General features: G+C 29.5%; 1 protein-coding gene across 1 annotated transcript; it reads right to left on the bottom strand.

The window, feature by feature from the left end:
* Positions 1 to 1,053: 1,053 nt before the first annotated feature.
* On the bottom strand, positions 1,054 to 19,089 carry LOC113385585 (aminomethyltransferase, mitochondrial). Its single transcript, XM_026623437.1, has 7 exons — positions 18,786 to 19,089; positions 17,025 to 17,233; positions 16,642 to 16,846; positions 16,056 to 16,176; positions 2,906 to 2,988; positions 1,233 to 1,477; positions 1,054 to 1,161 (listed from the first exon to the last, which is right to left on the bottom strand). Exons 1-7 carry the CDS (start codon positions 19,057 to 19,059, stop codon positions 1,054 to 1,056), a joined length of 1,245 nt encoding a protein of 414 aa, XP_026479222.1. The 5' UTR covers positions 19,060 to 19,089.
* Between the last annotated feature and the right edge of the window lie 1,900 nt (positions 19,090 to 20,989).

Raw genomic sequence — 20,989 nt, 5'->3', positions numbered from 1 at the left:
TTAAAAAAAAAATCTACGGTTGAAAACAAATATATATCTCAAGTTATTAATATTTTTAAATCTATGTAATATCCCTCATGTCATTGTATAAGACGATTTAGTTCATGGTTTAAAATAATTTTTTATTGACAAAATTTTTTATATTGTTTCCATCTTCTAATATTGTTGCGAATTTAATTTTACACTTAATTAATTTTGGGAAATATACCTACACAGTATCTTTAATGTTTGGTGCTAATTATTATTGATTTTATGACGAATTGATTAAGAATGAAACTTCGACTGTTGTTTTTCTTTTCAAAAGGTTTAAGTTGTTTATGTTTAGGTTCTTATTTAAATTGTTAATTACACAGTTTGTGAAAAATAGACGTTAAGAATATATGCTCCAAAATACACCAAATAATGCAATATTTTAAGAATATAATAGTATAGAAATAATGAAAATGTTTATAAAAATATTCCTATACATAAATAATGAATAAATATAGAATATATGCTCCAAAAGTCACCAAATAATGCAATATTTAAAGAATATAATAGTATAGAAATAATGAAAATGTTTATAAAAATATTCCTATACATAAATAATGAATAAATAGGTAGCACTGCCCTGAGGCAGGTTCGTGAGCTGAACTAAGCTAAACTCCACCTCGATTCAGAGAAGAATAATGTGAGAGGTTTTTCAGTGCCCGAAATAGTCTATTTTTAATTAGAAACACATTGTTCAAGTGTGTCAAACTAATATCGATGCTGCACGATGTCGGGTTGTAAAGGTCAAGATTCAAACTCACGACCTCGTCCACACAAGTCCGTGCGTTAGACCATTAGACCACGAAGCGATCTTATTTCTATATGCATCAAATGATAAAAATATTCTTCAATAACCAAATAATACTCGAATATGCTCAAACAAAGCTTGGAAATTGTAACAAATTTCTAATTTCGTATCATGACTGAAGCATCATTTGTTTTCTTTCTAATATGTCTTCATCAACTAGTATTATAACCATGCAAAAATAAAACATTTTTTCTTAGTAATATTTATTTTATTCATTATTTTTGTTTAGGAGGTGTATAATACTTTCCCGCTACAAAAGGCATTTTAGCTACTTCCGCGGCAACGACCTTATCTCGAACTTTGAACGACACTTCAGTTCCAACCTAAACGTGTATTTCGGAATAAATAAGTTATTAAAAAAGGAATATTCATAAAACTTTATCCTAGTTCATACCTTCATCATGCTCTTAGGTACGTAGCCCATGGCAACATGTCCTCCTAGCGAAGGACTTGGGCAGCCACTGGTAACGACTCCTAATTCGGTGGATCCATCTCTGCTAAAAACTGGTGTTCCGTGGCGTGCAGGAGGACCAGCGGCCACAGGCTTGAGTCCAACCCTCCGTCTCGTTGTACCATCGGCCAATTGTTTCAATATGACTTCAGCGCCGGGAAAATCAGCCTTCGTTCTTCGAGGTTTTGCTAAAATTATAATAACGATTATATAATATAATATTAATTTTAATTATAACTATCATCAAATAGCAATCAAATTACAATTATTATTCTAAAGAGCTATTTTGCTTGAATTTACCTAAAGCAATAACGTAATAATCAAAACTAAGTGTGAGTGTACTATTGCCTTTAGGAAATTTACAAAAACATTCTGATAAGTGTACAATGTACATAATAGCTTTAATCAATAAGAATTATCATTGTCATGATAAAAATTTTAAGTTTTGTCACGGCATACTATTCGAAACTTTAATGAAATTTCATATCTAGACCACTTTTCGTAGGTCTTTGATATCGTAGAACGTCTATAAAACCGCAAAGCTTTTATAGTTTTATCAGATTTTTCAAAATATTATATATATTTTCAATTTTCCAAACACTGGACGAAATTCATCAAAAAGCTTCAAATTTTAAATTTAAAAACCACAAAAGTTTAAATTTTGACATGCACACACATACTTTTTCAATTTTAGTGTCAACTTATTCAAAATGGCTTGAAACGTCAAGAAAACATGCAATTAGAAAATTGGATTTTCTGGCAAAAACAAGCTTTTTCTTCGGTAAGTTTGTAATGCATAACAAAAAAAAAACTATAGAAGTTTTTCGCCTAAAAAAGAGGTCGGAAGTCAACTGGTTATTGATTTGTACAAAAGTGGTCTATTTGGATGGATTAAGATTTTATGGTGATGGCTGTGGCCAATCAATAACCAATTTCCTTAATTACGGCTATAGGTTTAATCGCTGGCAAAGTCTTTCATGAAGGGTATATTCACTGTGTATTGTGTGATTCAAAATATACAATGAAGCATTTTTCTTTAAGCATTTTTGGATCCTCCCTTCCCCCTTGGTGATACGTGGTGATATTCAAAATTCAGGTAAACAATAAATATACGTGATATCTTACTATACCCCTCCCTCCCCCACGTGATATTTTGTGTTTTTAAGTCAAACCCCCCATCCCCCCAAAAACCACATGTAATTAATGGACGCTCCCTAATTGAGAATTTTGTTTTTGAAAAAAACAAAAAGTTTGCCAAAGATAATTTTACTTATGGCACATGGAACTTAGGATATTAATCTAAATAAATTGTTAAAGTATTCATTATACTTTTTTTAGGTTTTTTGAAGCATATGTTTGTTTAATAATCTTAACTGGTCAACCTAAAATCGGAGTTACTTTTGAATATTTAAATGTAATTTTTTTACAATTGAGGTGATCCGGTTCATTGATGTTGCTGGAAAATGCACTTAGAATGCATGGCTTTTATGTCGCTATAATATTTACTGTATTTTAGAAGTATAGGAGACTTCTACATTGTATATCTATGTATCACTCGTTTTATTTCAAATTGCACAAATATTTTAAATATTTTTTCTTCAATTGCAAATACTTACCAACAAGCCATGCCAAAGCTGCTTCTATTGGAGTTGTGGTAGCATCGATGTCATTTCCATAAAGACATAACCCAGCTTCAAGTCTGAAAGTAATATTATAAACCTATAGAATATATAGTATAGATGTTATATTGAACAGTAATAAAAAAGTGATAAAACATATATCAAATAGATGATAAAAACATATTGTTATATATAACTAAATAGACTGTTAATCCCTATGCCTCCTGCTCTATTCATATACTATATTGCACGTTCATTATATTATAAGTCTAGTGGGGTGCATGGCATCGTGCCTTAAGGCAAATTGTTGGAACTTCCCGTACTGTAATTAAAAATCTTAGTACGGAACCCAAAAAAATTCACACAAAATGTGTACACATTATTAAAATCTCTATAAAATATCTGATAATTTTATGTACATATTATGTTCAATAAACATTTTTGACGGCCAAATGACATTTTTTTTAACTTATTTTACTGAGATTCCATAACCGCAGGATATGGATACCAACTAGCTGTAAGTGGAATTCTGTCTTAAGGCAATTAAGGCATCGTGCCTTAAGGCAAGTTGCTGGAACTTCCCGTGCCAAAAATTATTATTTTTTTAAAAACGATTAACATTTTTGAAAAAATTTCACTTCGAAAAAATAAGATTTTTTAGAAATTTTAAATCGGACAAAAAATTACTTTTTTTTGAAAAAAAATTTTTTTTTTAAAAAAAATTTTTAAACAATTTTTTTTATAAAAATTTTTTTTTGGAAAAAATGTTATCTTCATTTTGATATATTTTGGAAGATCTGAACTTTTTTTCAAAGCAATCGTACTGCTTTAACTGCGTAGAGACGAAATATAGAAGCGCGTAAGCGCCGCGTCGCTGTCTAACGGAAAAACAATAGTACGGAACCCATAGGAATGTAAACAAAACTTAAACTTATTGTTAAAATCTCAATAAAATATCTGATAATTTGATATGCATATGTCTAATGTCTAATGATTATTGTTGACCGCCAAATGTTATTTTTTTTTAGTTTTTTTTACTAGATCTCCGAAACCGCTAGACCTATCTTCATGAAAATTTGATCAAATCTTCATCTTATTAATACAAGTAAAATGTTTTTTGAACTATACAAATCGGACGCTCCGTGCTCTTAAAAACTGAGTTACCGTTTTTGGCACTTTTTGCCCCGTATCTCCGGAACGGCTAGAATGTTTTTTGAATTATTCAAATTGCTTCATCCGTGTTCCCGAAATCGTCGACGAAAATTTGTATCCGAACACACACACATGCACGCACACACACGCACACATACATCAATTTTCTCCAAGGTATGCCAACATATTCAGAAACCTCTGAAACGTAAAAGATATATAAAAATTTTCATTTTCGATTTTTTTGCGATTACTTACCCTATGGAAAATTAATTATAAATAAATCAATTTATCATCTCCAGAACTTTAACAATCGTCATTTCATTTCGAATCAAATTCCAAAAAAAAAAAATAGTTGCCAAATTTACCCAAAATTGAAAAAGTGCTCCCGCATAGTCACAGTCTAAACGCATTTGCAAATAATTCTGTGCGACATTTTCACTTATACTGTGCTCAGCTTGGCGGCATTTTCACATTTTTCAATAATTTTCACAAAATTGGAAAAGTGCTCCAGTACACAAACAGTCTAAACGCACTTGGGTAAACATTTGTACCAGAGTGGCGCTTAGACTGTTCTTAGCTTGGGTGATTTTTTGAATTTTTAATCCAAAATTACAAAAAAATTTTTTTTGAAAAAAAAAATTAGAAACAAAAATTTTTTTTTTCCAAAATCAATTATTTTGTTGAAAAAAGCAGAAAGTTCTTTGAATCATTTAAATCGGACGCTTAGTTCTCTCAAAAACAGCAATTTTTTTTAAATTTAGCTCTGTATCTCCGAAACCTCTGGGCCTACCTTTGCCAAAAACTAATCAGCACATCTCCCTATCAATAGGAATCGAATGTTTTTTAAACCATTCAAATCAGTTGATCCGTTCTCTTAAAAACTCGCTTTCTATTTTTTGCACTCTTTGCTCCATATCTCCGTAACGGCTGGACCTGCCTTTGCCAAAAACTAATCAGCACATCTCCCTATCAATAGGAATCGAATGTTTTTTAAACCATTCAAATCGGTTGATCCGTGCGCCCGAAAACGTGGACGAAAAAACGCGGACATACAAAACACACACACACACACACACACACATCCATTTTTTCTGAAGTATGCCAAAATGTTCAGAAACCTTCAAAACGTCGAGAAATGTAAAAATTTTCAATTCCGATTTTTGGACGATTACTATAACTTACCCTACGGGAAGTTAAAAATTTAATCAGTTCATCATCTTGTCAATACAAGTAAAATGTTTTCTGAATTATTAAAATCGGACGCTCCGATCTCTTAAAAACTGAGTTACCGTTTTTGGCACTTTTCGCCCCGTATCTCCGAAACGGCTAGACCTGCCTTGAGACAATTTACTGTAATCCCTAAGCCTGCCCTATTCATATAATATATTGCACGTTCATTATATTATAAGATAATAGAAAGTATTTGGTTAAACCATGTTCTGACTTTTAATTTATTTAATTAAATTCATTAATAATATTACATTCAATCTTATTCATATTTTGCGCTCAAATAAAATTATATAAAATCCTATTGTTGCCATTAATTTTTCAGTATTCATCGTCGTAATAGAGATAGTAGAAAATATTTTAATTGATTCATAATGATATAAAAAATGTAATCTGATTATATAAATTTTTTTTATTATCTTCCATATGATTAGTCATGAAAAACAATTGATTAATTCAGTTATTAGGTATCATTATTAGATAATCAGACAAAACACAGTTGAGATATTCAAAAATAACATTGTACATGAGTCAAAATTATCATAATAAGATAATTATTTTCTAAATTATTTCAATAACTATATATCACAAACTTATCAATTATCAGCAACTAAACATATTCGCTATTGAAATATTCTGTGAGATTAGGATGATTCCTATGAGAGAAAGAAGTTACAATATAATTTAGTATTTTAAAGAATTGCATTACTATTTTAAGCTTTTAGAATGGAAAAAAGAGTGCGCGTAAGGTGCACGCGTATTGAAGTAAAACTTTTTTGCTATTGTACGAGATAGCATTTAAGTTAAAAATAAATACATCTTATAACAATTTTGAATAATGTTCATCAGTAATATGGTAACACTCGTGGTGCACACATTTTTTAATATCAACCATTATACATATTTATATAATAATAAATTATAAATTTATAATAGCATTAAAAATATTAACAGTAAAGCCATACTTCAAATACGATATGATCGGTTTGTCATTGGAATTAGCATCTAGGACTTGAACCTTTATTAGAGAAATAAAGTAATTGCTGATTAATAAATTCTATAATATTCGTTCACACAGTGTACAGCTGTAATATAACAATCTTGAATAATTTCATTAACACTAGCAATGAATAAACTGCATAAATGTCCATTAATAATGTATGATTGCACAGCTACACAAACTATTGTTGTGCAGTTGTGCTTGATCTCTTGTTTAGAGTAATAAATCTGAATATCAATTTGTTCTTCATTATTTATAAAAATATGCAATTTTGTAATACTTAATAGCCATGATAAACAAAAAACATGTAGGCTTCCTCTAAAATTTCAAGTGTCTGAGACATAATTTTGAAAAAGATACATCTTCGGCATGTTAGAATAAAGCTGTACTGCTTCAATATTTTTTAATATCTATAAAAATGCAGAAAATTATTATGTTAAACAACGCCTAAATAAATATTGTCACGCATACCAAGAAGCTTCGCACAAATACGACCAATCACAATCGACCCGTATAGAAATGATAACATCGAGAGCGAATGACGAATCATTGGCACTCGACTTTGCCGTAACTCACTTCCGTTGCATTTATACGGATTTATACCCATGTCGCGTCTAAAGAACTTTTACTTCAATAATTTGATTAAATTACGACTAGACTTGAGCCTAATTATATAAGTTTTGTACCAAAATCTCCAGTAGAACCTCTCTATTGAAGTATTATGGTTGGGAAGTAACTTTAGAGAAATAGGATAAAATAATAATTAAATGAACAATTTTTAATTATAGATTTATTACTATATTCTATACATTATAACAGAGTACGGAAGCTCAAAAACATCAATCATACAAATTTATATTAAATGTATACAATTTGATCTTCCATCACTTCAATCGTATTGCCCACGCCTTCTTCGCATATTTGACTCCATCAATATCAACAAAAGATATTCTTATATCATTTTAATATCTCATTTTATAACAAATAAATCAAATATAAAGATTCGCTTGTATTCTACATTAGCAAATTCGAATTTTCGTTATTATCATCCGAAATATCTTGTGGAACTTTTCAGGCACGACTAATTGCGTGAGCGCTGGTACATTCATGTTTGCGTTATGCAAATAAAATATTTAAATAATAAAAGTAAACTTAACAAACAACATGTAAAGGACCACGTCATTAATTGCACAAATGTATTAAGCAAAATAGCAAAGCAAAGTACTTGTTATTGTTCTCCGTATATGGGAATAAGGTTATTAACATACCGAAATCAAAATGTTGCAGAGAATTATGAAGAGGAAAAAATACCATAAAATGTGGGACGAAGTCGTACGTTTTTATAAAGCACCTATTAATTACAACAAAATGTTTGAAACTTCGACGAAATTTGAAAATTATAACTGATACACTACATTTCATTCAAGATGACTATACGTCCCGGTTTGACCACGACAGTCCCGGATTTCACCTTGTGTCCCGGGTTTTTCTCGGAAATAGATCTTTTGTTGTCCCGGGTTTCCGAAAAATATAGGTTTTGAATTGAATCTTCGCGTAATGATGTAAATTTTCAACAACCCAACAAATATTTGAAAATGATATATATTATGTTACAATTGTAACATAATGTATGTCATTTTCAGATATTGACATAACCAGTATGCTTATTATTACGTTAAAATGAGAATGAATCAATACATTATGAATGAGAAAATGGGCAATTACAAAATTCCAAAGAAACAGGTTAAAATAGTTTCTCACATTAATAATTTCAATTTAATTTTCACGAAAATTAGCAGAAATTATGAAAACAGACTTTTTGACTACCTGGTACAAGTAGCAATTTTTTTCAAGTTAATTCTGAAGAAAATTGAAGAAAATTTTATATCAGGCTCAAAAGTGAAAATATATATATATATATATATATATATATTTTGTATGATTCTGAATTTGATGTTGACATATGTATTAACAAAGTCTAATAATCGGGCATAACATCAATAAAAAACATGAATTTCTTTCAAAAATTTATTTTAAATCCATACGTTTCGGCTATAATCCTAGCCTTCATACAGTGGAAAAATTAGTTGATCTTAGTGTTAATTTGGAAAACTTTAATAATCCATGGTATTAGGATATGGTAATGCACTACACTATGTATTATAAACATTAACTTGAAATTACACAATATTTTCACAAAATACTGATTTGAAAAAATCACAAATGGATAGTGTGTTATTCGTAGACTGGTTGAAGATGTACACATTACCTCTTCAACCAGTCTACGAATAACACACTATCCATTTGTGATTTTTTCAAATCAGTATTTTGTGAAAATATTGTGTAATTTCAAGTTAATGTTTATAATACATAGTGTAGTGCATTACCATATCCTAATACCATGGATTATTAAAGTTTTCCAAATTAACACTAAGATCAACTAATTTTTCCACTGAATGAAGGCTAGGATTTTAGCCGAAACGTATGGATTAAAAATAAATTTTTGAAAGAAATTCATGTTTTTTATTGATGTTATGCCCGATTATTAGACTTTGTTAATACATATGTCAACATCAAATTCAGAATCATACAAAATATATATATATATATATATATATATATTTTCACTTTTGAGCCTGATATAAAATTTTCTTCAATTTTCTTCAGAATTAACTTGAAAAAAATTGCTACTTGTACCAGGTAGTCAAAAAGTCTGTTTTCATAATTTCTGCTAATTTTCGTGAAAATTAAATTGAAATTATTAATGTGAGAAACTATTTTAACCTGTTTCTTTGGAATTTTGTAATTGCCCATTTTCTCATTCATAATGTATTGATTCATTCTCATTTTAACGTAATAATAAGCATACTGGTTATGTCAATATCTGAAAATGACATACATTATGTTACAATTGTAACATAATATATATCATTTTCAAATATTTGTTGGGTTGTTGAAAATTTACATCATTACGCGAAGATTCAATTCAAAACCTATATTTTTCGGAAACCCGGGACAACAAAAGATCTATTTCCGAGAAAAACCCGGGACACAAGGTGAAATCCGGGACTGTCGTGGTCAAACCGGGACGTATAGTCATCTTGAATGAAATGTAGTGTATCAGTTATAATTTTCAAATTTCGTCGAAGTTTCAAACATTTTGTTGTAATTAATAGGTGCTTTATAAAAACGTACGACTTCGTCCCACATTTTATGGTATTTTTTCCTCTTCATAATTCTCTGCAACATTTTGATTTCGGTATGTTAATAACCTTATTCCCATATACGGAGAACAATAACAAGTACTTTGCTTTGCTATTTTGCTTAATACATTTGTGCAATTAATGACGTGGTCCTTTACATGTTGTTTGTTAAGTTTACTTTTATTATTTAAATATTTTATTTGCATAACGCAAACATGAATGTACCAGCGCTCACGCAATTAGTCGTGCCTGAAAAGTTCCACAAGATATTTCGGATGATAATAACGAAAATTCGAATTTGCTAATGTAGAATACAAGCGAATCTTTATATTTGATTTATTTGTTATAAAATGAGATATTAAAATGATATAAGAATATCTTTTGTTGATATTGATGGAGTCAAATATGCGAAGAAGGCGTGGGCAATACGATTGAAGTGATGGAAGATCAAATTGTATACATTTAATATAAATTTGTATGATTGATGTTTTTGAGCTTCCGTACTCTGTTATAATGTATAGAATATAGTAATAAATCTATAATTAAAAATTGTTCATTTAATTATTATTTTATCCTATTTCTCTAAAGTTACTTCCCAACCATAATACTTCAATAGAGAGGTTCTACTGGAGATTTTGGTACAAAACTTATATAATTAGGCTCAAGTCTAGTCGTAATTTAATCAAATTATTGAAGTAAAAGTTCTTTAGACGCGACATGGGTATAAATCCGTATAAATGCAACGGAAGTGAGTTACGGCAAAGTCGAGTGCCAATGATTCGTCATTCGCTCTCGATGTTATCATTTCTATACGGGTCGATTGTGATTGGTCGTATTTGTGCGAAGCTTCTTGGTATGCGTGACAATATTTATTTAGGCGTTGTTTAACATAATAATTTTCTGCATTTTTATAGATATTAAAAAATATTGAAGCAGTACAGCTTTATTCTAACATGCCGAAGATGTATCTTTTTCAAAATTATGTCTCAGACACTTGAAATTTTAGAGGAAGCCTACATGTTTTTTGTTTATCATGGCTATTAAGTATTACAAAATTGCATATTTTTATAAATAATGAAGAACAAATTGATATTCAGATTTATTACTCTAAACAAGAGATCAAGCACAACTGCACAACAATAGTTTGTGTAGCTGTGCAATCATACATTATTAATGGACATTTATGCAGTTTATTCATTGCTAGTGTTAATGAAATTATTCAAGATTGTTATATTACAGCTGTACACTGTGTGAACGAATATTATAGAATTTATTAATCAGCAATTACTTTATTTCTCTAATAAAGGTTCAAGTCCTAGATGCTAATTCCAATGACAAACCGATCATATCGTATTTGAAGTATGGCTTTACTGTTAATATTTTTAATGCTATTATAAATTTATAATTTATTATTATATAAATATGTATAATGGTTGATATTAAAAAATGTGTGCACCACGAGTGTTACCATATTACTGATGAACATTATTCAAAATTGTTATAAGATGTATTTATTTTTAACTTAAATGCTATCTCGTACAATAGCAAAAAAGTTTTACTTCAATACGCGTGCACCTTACGCGCACTCTTTTTTCCATTCTAAAAGCTTAAAATAGTAATGCAATTCTTTAAAATACTAAATTATATTGTAACTTCTTTCTCTCATAGGAATCATCCTAATCTCACAGAATATTTCAATAGCGAATATGTTTAGTTGCTGATAATTGATAAGTTTGTGATATATAGTTATTGAAATAATTTAGAAAATAATTATCTTATTATGATAATTTTGACTCATGTACAATGTTATTTTTGAATATCTCAACTGTGTTTTGTCTGATTATCTAATAATGATACCTAATAACTGAATTAATCAATTGTTTTTCATGACTAATCATATGGAAGATAATAAAAAAAATTTATATAATCAGATTACATTTTTTATATCATTATGAATCAATTAAAATATTTTCTACTATCTCTATTACGACGATGAATACTGAAAAATTAATGGCAACAATAGGATTTTATATAATTTTATTTGAGCGCAAAATATGAATAAGATTGAATGTAATATTATTAATGAATTTAATTAAATAAATTAAAAGTCAGAACATGGTTTAACCAAATACTTTCTATTATCTTATAATATAATGAACGTGCAATATATTATATGAATAGGGCAGGCTTAGGGATTACAGTAAATTGTCTCAAGGCAGGTCTAGCCGTTTCGGAGATACGGGGCGAAAAGTGCCAAAAACGGTAACTCAGTTTTTAAGAGATCGGAGCGTCCGATTTTAATAATTCAGAAAACATTTTACTTGTATTGACAAGATGATGAACTGATTAAATTTTTAACTTCCCGTAGGGTAAGTTATAGTAATCGTCCAAAAATCGGAATTGAAAATTTTTACATTTCTCGACGTTTTGAAGGTTTCTGAACATTTTGGCATACTTCAGAAAAAATGGATGTGTGTGTGTGTGTGTGTGTGTGTTTTGTATGTCCGCGTTTTTTCGTCCACGTTTTCGGGCGCACGGATCAACCGATTTGAATGGTTTAAAAAACATTCGATTCCTATTGATAGGGAGATGTGCTGATTAGTTTTTGGCAAAGGCAGGTCCAGCCGTTACGGAGATATGGAGCAAAGAGTGCAAAAAATAGAAAGCGAGTTTTTAAGAGAACGGATCAACTGATTTGAATGGTTTAAAAAACATTCGATTCCTATTGATAGGGAGATGTGCTGATTAGTTTTTGGCAAAGGTAGGCCCAGAGGTTTCGGAGATACAGAGCTAAATTTAAAAAAAATTGCTGTTTTTGAGAGAACTAAGCGTCCGATTTAAATGATTCAAAGAACTTTCTGCTTTTTTCAACAAAATAATTGATTTTGGAAAAAAAAAATTTTTGTTTCTAATTTTTTTTTTCAAAAAAAATTTTTTTGTAATTTTGGATTAAAAATTCAAAAAATCACCCAAGCTAAGAACAGTCTAAGCGCCACTCTGGTACAAATGTTTACCCAAGTGCGTTTAGACTGTTTGTGTACTGGAGCACTTTTCCAATTTTGTGAAAATTATTGAAAAATGTGAAAATGCCGCCAAGCTGAGCACAGTATAAGTGAAAATGTCGCACAGAATTATTTGCAAATGCGTTTAGACTGTGACTATGCGGGAGCACTTTTTCAATTTTGGGTAAATTTGGCAACTATTTTTTTTTTTTGGAATTTGATTCGAAATGAAATGACGATTGTTAAAGTTCTGGAGATGATAAATTGATTTATTTATAATTAATTTTCCATAGGGTAAGTAATCGCAAAAAAATCGAAAATGAAAATTTTTATATATCTTTTACGTTTCAGAGGTTTCTGAATATGTTGGCATACCTTGGAGAAAATTGATGTATGTGTGCGTGTGTGTGCGTGCATGTGTGTGTGTTCGGATACAAATTTTCGTCGACGATTTCGGGAACACGGATGAAGCAATTTGAATAATTCAAAAAACATTCTAGCCGTTCCGGAGATACGGGGCAAAAAGTGCCAAAAACGGTAACTCAGTTTTTAAGAGCACGGAGCGTCCGATTTGTATAGTTCAAAAAACATTTTACTTGTATAATTTTCACGAAAATTAGCAGAAATTATGAAAACAGACTTTTTGACTACCTGGTACAAGTAGCAATTTTTTTCAAGTTAATTCTGAAGAAAATTGAAGAAAATTTTATATCAGGCTCAAAAGTGAAAATATATATATATATATATATATATATTTTGTATGATTCTGAATTTGATGTTGACATATGTATTAACAAAGTCTAATAATCGGGCATAACATCAATAAAAAACATGAATTTCTTTCAAAAATTTATTTTAAATCCATACGTTTCGGCTATAATCCTAGCCTTCATACAGTGGAAAAATTAGTTGATCTTAGTGTTAATTTGGAAAACTTTAATAATCCATGGTATTAGGATATGGTAATGCACTACACTATGTATTATAAACATTAACTTGAAATTACACAATATTTTCACAAAATACTGATTTGAAAAAATCACAAATGGATAGTGTGTTATTCGTAGACTGGTTGAAGATGTACACATTACCTCTTCAACCAGTCTACGAATAACACACTATCCATTTGTGATTTTTTCAAATCAGTATTTTGTGAAAATATTGTGTAATTTCAAGTTAATGTTTATAATACATAGTGTAGTGCATTACCATATCCTAATACCATGGATTATTAAAGTTTTCCAAATTAACACTAAGATCAACTAATTTTTCCACTGAATGAAGGCTAGGATTTTAGCCGAAACGTATGGATTAAAAATAAATTTTTGAAAGAAATTCATGTTTTTTATTGATGTTATGCCCGATTATTAGACTTTGTTAATATATATATATATATATATATATATATATATATATAGATTGTGAGGTTTTATATAACAAATAATGGAATTAAAGGTATTTTTATTAGTCAGTATATATATAGATTGTGAGGTTTTATATAACAAATAATGGAATTAAAGGTATTTTTATTAGTCAGTAAAGCTTAAAAAAGGTTGACTTACAAAAATAGATTTGTATCTTGATAAAGTATTTAATATTTAACATCATATTTAGGCTATTTAGCATGATAAACTGCAAAAATTAAACAATCTTATAATTATATCTTACAATTGCTACATATAATTATATATTTGTTCAATTTCTGTAGTTTTGAATTATCTGTAATTAGGTACTTTTGTTCATTTAATAAACAATAGCACCCACTATGTAAAAACTTAGTTAATTAGGTTTATATTCAACTGCAAAAAATTTTATAATCGAGTTTTTGATTTATAATCAATAAGATTCTTTGATTGATCGATGAGATTTATCTGAAGCCATAATTACATTTTAATCACGATTGAAAAAAATATAATTAATTGAATGTCGTTTAATTGATTATATTACTCGTATATAGAAATTATTTATTAAATAAAACCTGTTTTTGTTATTTAATAGTCAATATTTTCACGCTCGAGTCGTAGAGAAAAAGTACATTAGTAACTGCAAAAGTTTATGACTGATTATAATATATATATATATAAATATTAGAAGTATCTCAACAATTTAAATTTAAAATTAATTGTTTTGATTCACCTAGCGATGTACATCTAAAAAAATATCTCTTTTTTGGGATGATTTTGGAAGCTTATTAATCCTCATCAGCAAGAAGCTGCAGAAGTGTAATAAAGTATTGTGTATCTGATAGATGATAATTATGAATACCTATATCGAAGGTAAATTGTACCTACTAATCCTACTATTTATTACCTTGCATCAAACAAAACATCAAATTCAATATTTTATTATCCAGAAAGATTTTGCCAAAATTTTATTAGACTTTTGCACGAAGCGTGCTCACTTTTCCTTGAAAAAGAACAATTCATTCAAAATTATTCTTAGAAAATGAAATCTGACACGCATGATTCTATCATTCTTTTAGATATTCATAATTTATTACATTTATCATCTATTCATAAATAGAAAGTGTCATCTAGCGATGTCGCAGATAGGTTCTGATAATATAAAAAACAGATAAATACATAAATAGAAAAAATGTCGCATATAATTTTAGGTCCCTCCGAAATGGATTACTAAAGAGTTTGTAAATGCACTTAGGAATAAAATTCTTGTCATTAAAGACATTAAAGAACTTGAAATTTTTGGACATATATGTATATATTTTTCCAACTATCAGAATTTGAATTTCTGCAATCTGAAGATTATTATTTTTATTGATTTCTTTTAGAAGGCGACACAATTGTCACACATCTTATATATGTTTAGATATTTAACGTTTTTCAGCAATATCTGGAAAAATAATTTTTACTTGGAAACACTGCTTGATATCAGGTTGCATAAAAGAAAGAATTTAAATTTAAAATCTTGTGGTAAAACTTAATCTTCTCGGCATCTGAAGGCCACTCACGTACTTACACAAATTCCAGAATATCTCGATTCTAATTCATAAATCTATTGTCTTAGTTGTATTACGTCTTGCTATAACTATTTATTTGAAAGAAGAATGAAAGATTTTACGAACAGCAAGAATATGGAATGACTTTTTATGTATACTATACTCAGAAATTTACTCATTTGAATGCGATGCATGCAAATAATGCGGACGCACGCCTTAGGGGGCGCCATAATAAGATTCGGATATGAAATTTATAATAACGTTTTTTCAATATCATCCAAGATTTTTTTTTAATCCTTGACTAATCTTGGACAATATTTTTTAAATTTAACTTCAAAACAACAATCTGACACGATGGGAAAGTATAGATGAATACATACACTATGGCTCTTAGGATATCAATTCGAAGTTTACGATGCAATTTTTGATGTTTTGAATAATGAAAAATTAAATTAAAATAATAGGGGGGGGGCGCTATAAAAAATTGGCATGCTCCCCTGGACCAGCCCTGATTATACCCCTTTTGAAGTAAAAGTCTCAAAGGGGATGTCAGTTAGAAATTTAACATCCATTTATATGCTCAATTTAAATTTATTATGCAAAGTACCTTAGAGAATCTCTGGCTCCCAATCCAGCTAATTTAACATGCCCCGTTGTCGACTTGAGTAAAGCTTCTGCAACATCACTTGCTTTATCAGCTGGTATTGAAATTTCTACACCATCTTCACCTAAAAACAAAAATCATCGAAATATATAAAACTAGTCAAATTAGTCAATTTTATTTTTCTTTCCATGATATATTACCCTGATGACCTATCAATTTAAGAGAAAATGCTAATGCTGATAGTCCAAACATCAATAATACGTTTAACAATCCAGCAAAATAATAATGATAATAAAAGCATCTGCGTCTTCCGTATTGTTTGCAATATGGTATTTCCATATTTATGTCTGGCTAGTGTTTCTCTTAATTAAAATAAAAAAGCAAACTAACATTGAAACAAATGTATGTATTATACCAACACCTCCCGTGAAACAAGTCTAATTACTACAATGCCAAACAAGTGAAATTCCAGAAATAGTATCTCATGTCGTACAAGAAAATTTACATATGGGTACACTTAAGTATAAAATACTCTAATCAATGCAGTATATTAAAATTTGGCCCTAAATAATTTTATTAATTGAAATACCTGTGTAACCGCATCTCGTAATTCTGCAATCAGGTATACCAGCAACTTTAGCTGTAGCACTAGTCATAAAGTACAGATCTTTCAGGGGCAGATCTGTCAGGGGCTGCAAAGCTGCTGCTGCCTCGGGCCCTTGCAATGCTAAAAGGGCCCTTTCTGTAGGTTGCATAAATTGTACCTTGATATGTTCTCCTCCGGCGTAGGATTTCTGTATGATTGAAGCAAGTATCAGTACGATAAGTAGAAATTTATATTAAATTATTAAATTAATGTGGTAGGCAGGCCAAAGTATAGAAGCCAAAATCAGCCTTCCGAGGTCTCATACAAGTCGAGCCCAAAAAATATTTTTACTACTAAAATCTTAGAAAATTTGTATCCTAACTGACCTGTCCTTTCACCATGATATCCATATCTTGATGTTTCATAGCTGCGTTTGATACGACATATAGGCAGCTTTCATTTACTTTGGTCACAATCAAATCATCGAGTATACCACCTTTTTCATTGGTAAAAACAGTCAAGGTACCAGATCCATTTGGCAACCCTTCCACATCGGCAGTGCATAAAGATTCGAAGAATTTTGTACAGTTTTCTCCTATAAGAGAAAAATTATTATTAACAGATACAAGAAGTATATAATATCTTATGAAATGGTGAAACCAATATTTGTTAACAAGTTTTATTGAAATAATAAAATATATTATATATTAATGACTAACATATTACTCCTTATTAACATGATGAGCAGAATCGTTGAAGTGAACAGAAGAGATCAACATCGGCAAATCGAAAGATGAGAGTATCAAAACGAGACGATCTTCTGAAGATAACAGTAAGAAATTGAGAATTGGAAGACGTTGATTATTTCAAATATTTAGGAAGCATTCTGACCAGAGACTGATACTGCACGAAAGATATCAGGACAAGGATCGCAAGCGCCAAGGCGAAGAGAACATTACTAACAAGCAAACTTAGTCTCGACTTGAAGAAGAGATTGATACAGTGTTATGTCTGGAACATAGCTCTGCTCGGATCAGAGGCATGGACTCTGAAAAAAGCCGACAATAACTATCTGGATAGTTTTAAAATGTGGTGCTGGAGGCGAATGGAGAAAAAAAAGTGGACTGACAAGATAGCACATGAAAAAGTCCTGAGAAGAGTGAGCGAAGAAAGAACTCTACTGAAAACGATCCTGAAAAGAAAAAGAAACTGAATCGAACTCATTCTGCAAAAAGAGTGCCTCCTGCACGATGTCGTCGAAGGCAAAATAGAAGGACTGAAAGGATTGGGAAGAAGAAAAATGCAGATGATTGACGATTTACGCGAGAAGATAAAATACAGAGAACTGAAAGCTGAAGTACAGGACCAGGAAGCATGGCAGCAGAAGTTTCAAAAAAAAAAAATCATAAAAACGAATATAAACTGCTTAATGGTCATTAATTAGTGGTAATAAAATGGTAATGAGAATAATAAACAAGGGAGGGGAAGAATATCATTGATTTTGTGGTGCTCTTATACTATGGACCTGCCTTCGGACTAGTCTGCCCTATTTTTTTAAAACCCTAGAGTTTTTAAAACTCGAATAATAATAAAGTTTGATGTTTAAGATAATAAAAAATTAAATATTAATAGAAGTTGAATCAAATTCTTACATGTAATATATATTATTAAATTCATATATCTATGGTTTTATTTTATTATTAATATACCATGTGCAAACGTATTCATTTTCATCGTTATTTTCATTTTAATTGATTGTGAGTTCATTTTATACTTCGTTTTAAAAAAATCCCATTTAATCTTTGTTCACCATGTTCACCATGTTTAGTGTGATATTTCTTAGATTAGAATAGAAACTAATACAGGACTTTAAATTTCTAACAATGTTGAAAATAATTTATTTAATATAAAATTAACATAGTTCATAAAAATTAGTTATCTAAGCTAGAAATAAAATACAAATGCAATATTGTTAATTAACAATATGTGCAAAGCTCAATGGAACAAATTCAAACGAACATCTAGAAAGCCGGTTAGAACGTGTTAAACGCTTAAAAATTTGAACAACCAGAATAATTTTCAAATGAATAAATTTTATATTTATATCCAGGTATTTATCAGTCAGTTTTTAATTATTATTTAATTACCTGTTATGTTTGTCTGCAACATATGAGAAACATCAAACAAAGAAGCATGCTTTCTGGTATGCAGGTGGGAGGCGACAATACCATCGGCGGCATACTGGACAGGCAGCAGGTAACCAGCGAATGGCACCATTTTTCCTCCATGTTTGACGTGAAAATCGTATAACGATGTTTTCTCAACATTGTCGATGCCGCTCGAATATTTTCTCAAACCCAAGGAATTTCGCAAGTGGAATATACATGGGTTGCGTAACATTTTTATAGCGACAGCAGGCATTTTATCGATTAATTCAATTAAATGACCTCAAGCTGCTGTCAAAATAAACATTAGTATAAAAATAAAGTCATTGAATATATATATATATATATACAATAACAAATTGATCCTAAACAACATATATACATATTATAAATTATTGTGACTTTTTAATGATAGTACTCTATCCTCAATTAAACCATTCCGCCCCTCTTTCCTATAACATTGTCTGACATTTTATAATTATTAAAAATTAAAAATATAATTTAAAATTGAAAATAATTACACCTAATGTATTCATTGATTATGCAAATTCTAAATATAATAACTATTTTTTTAAATAAAAAGTACTAATGAATACTATGACAATATAATGTACTCTTATTTCTTGGAGCACGTTATTTCTTCTAATATCATCTTTTTCTACTATTATTTTATTATTATTAAAATTGTGTTATGTATTTCGAAAGGACAGACTTTTTCAATAAAATTAGATTGTATTTACCCACTGCAAATAATTCGTTAAATTTTTTCTTAAATTTGAAACCTGATCTAGAGAGATTTTTATACACGTAGATGTACAACATAGACAGTTGGTTCTGTCAGGTTATTGTAATAAATTAAATGTCCAAATTATAATATTATGATAAACACGTTGAAAATTACTGGCCAACCTTTTTCGTTATATAAATTTTTATAATTTAAATTATTACATTATTGATTTTTTTCTAAGTTTTGCAGCTCTTGCCTTTACCATGGTAAAGAATTTTATCAGAGTATTATTTTACCGAACCTCGTTATTTGCCCTACGAATAATTTAATGTTGCGTTTTACAGACATTTAAATTTATATTTATAGAGGAAAAGCAAATTTTATAATTTTAATATTTAATATGAATATTTTATATCAATACATATCGATTTTGATGATAGAATACATGTCAATATATATATAATTAAGGCGGGTCCATTTTAAGGTTGCTTAGGCACATAAGATTTTTGGATACTAGGGATAAAAATGAGATACTTTGCTGAAGAAACCATACCTCTAAAATGAATTCTGATGTCCCGTGCATTGACCCAAAGATAAGGGTTAAATTTAAAAAAACATTCAGGGGGGTCCCGGGGTATAAACCCGAATGGGTGGATCGGCCTTCCTAAGTTAGTGAGGGTCGGTCATACATTTGAACCCGATTGGGATACTCTAAATGGGTCAAAATAGAATTTTTCAAATTTTAAACCTTATTTTTGGGTCAATGGACATCAAAATTTATTTTAGAGGCATGGTCTCTTCGACAAAGTATCTTATTTCGATTCCTAGTATCCGAAAATCATATGTGCCTAAGCGACTTTTTTTAACCAATACAAATCGACTCGCTCTAATATAATATATTAGAGCGGGTCGATTATTATATGTTCTATAATATAATATTTTTAATATTATGAGTACGTATCTAAATCTGAATTAACACAAATTTTTACCCTTTAACTGCATATATGAATATGATAGTAAAAATCTTAAAATACTAAAACTGTTAGTACTGTTTTCAAAATTGCACTACTAATAATTTAGATGCACATTATGAAAGTAGCATAGTAAAAAACATATATATTGTTGGATATTATGTGCACATTATATGTAATAGAAACAAACCATTTATAAGAAATTTCAAGATTAGTACACTACACCACAAACTATAGCACTACAACTAATGAAAACATATTTCTTAATAATCTTTCTATGATATTTAACATGTGTACCGTTATCTTCATGGGTTAAAGGACACGATGATTACGTTATGTTTGTTTAGTAAGTCAGTAACTTCTAATTTCTCAAATATGCAATAGTAAAATATATTCATAAACAATTTTACTATTATTTAATAACATAGTAAATAATGTAAATTTTAATAATAGATTTGAAATAAACATGATACATGTTCATGAATAGA

The sequence above is a fragment of the Ctenocephalides felis genome, unplaced genomic scaffold, assembly GCF_003426905.1.
Source record: "Ctenocephalides felis isolate EL2017-DRISC unplaced genomic scaffold, ASM342690v1 CF-g0.4_SCAFFOLD_00845, whole genome shotgun sequence".
Lineage (NCBI taxonomy): Eukaryota > Metazoa > Arthropoda > Insecta > Siphonaptera > Pulicidae > Ctenocephalides > Ctenocephalides felis.
The sequence above is the reverse complement of the archived record's forward strand: the minus strand, read 5'-3'. Positions and strand labels throughout refer to the sequence as shown.

Coding starts and splice junctions, on each gene's coding strand:
- LOC113385585 (XM_026623437.1), bottom strand. CDS start 19,059: ATGCCTGCTGTCGCTATAAAAATGTTACGCAACCCATGTATATTCCAC. Junction 16,847..17,024: donor ATATCATGGTGAAAGGACAG/GTCAGTTAGGAT, acceptor TCAATCATACAG/AAATCCTACGCCGGAGGAGA. Junction 1,478..2,905: donor AGCTTTGGCATGGCTTGTTG/GTAAGTATTTGC, acceptor TTATAATTTTAG/CAAAACCTCGAAGAACGAAG.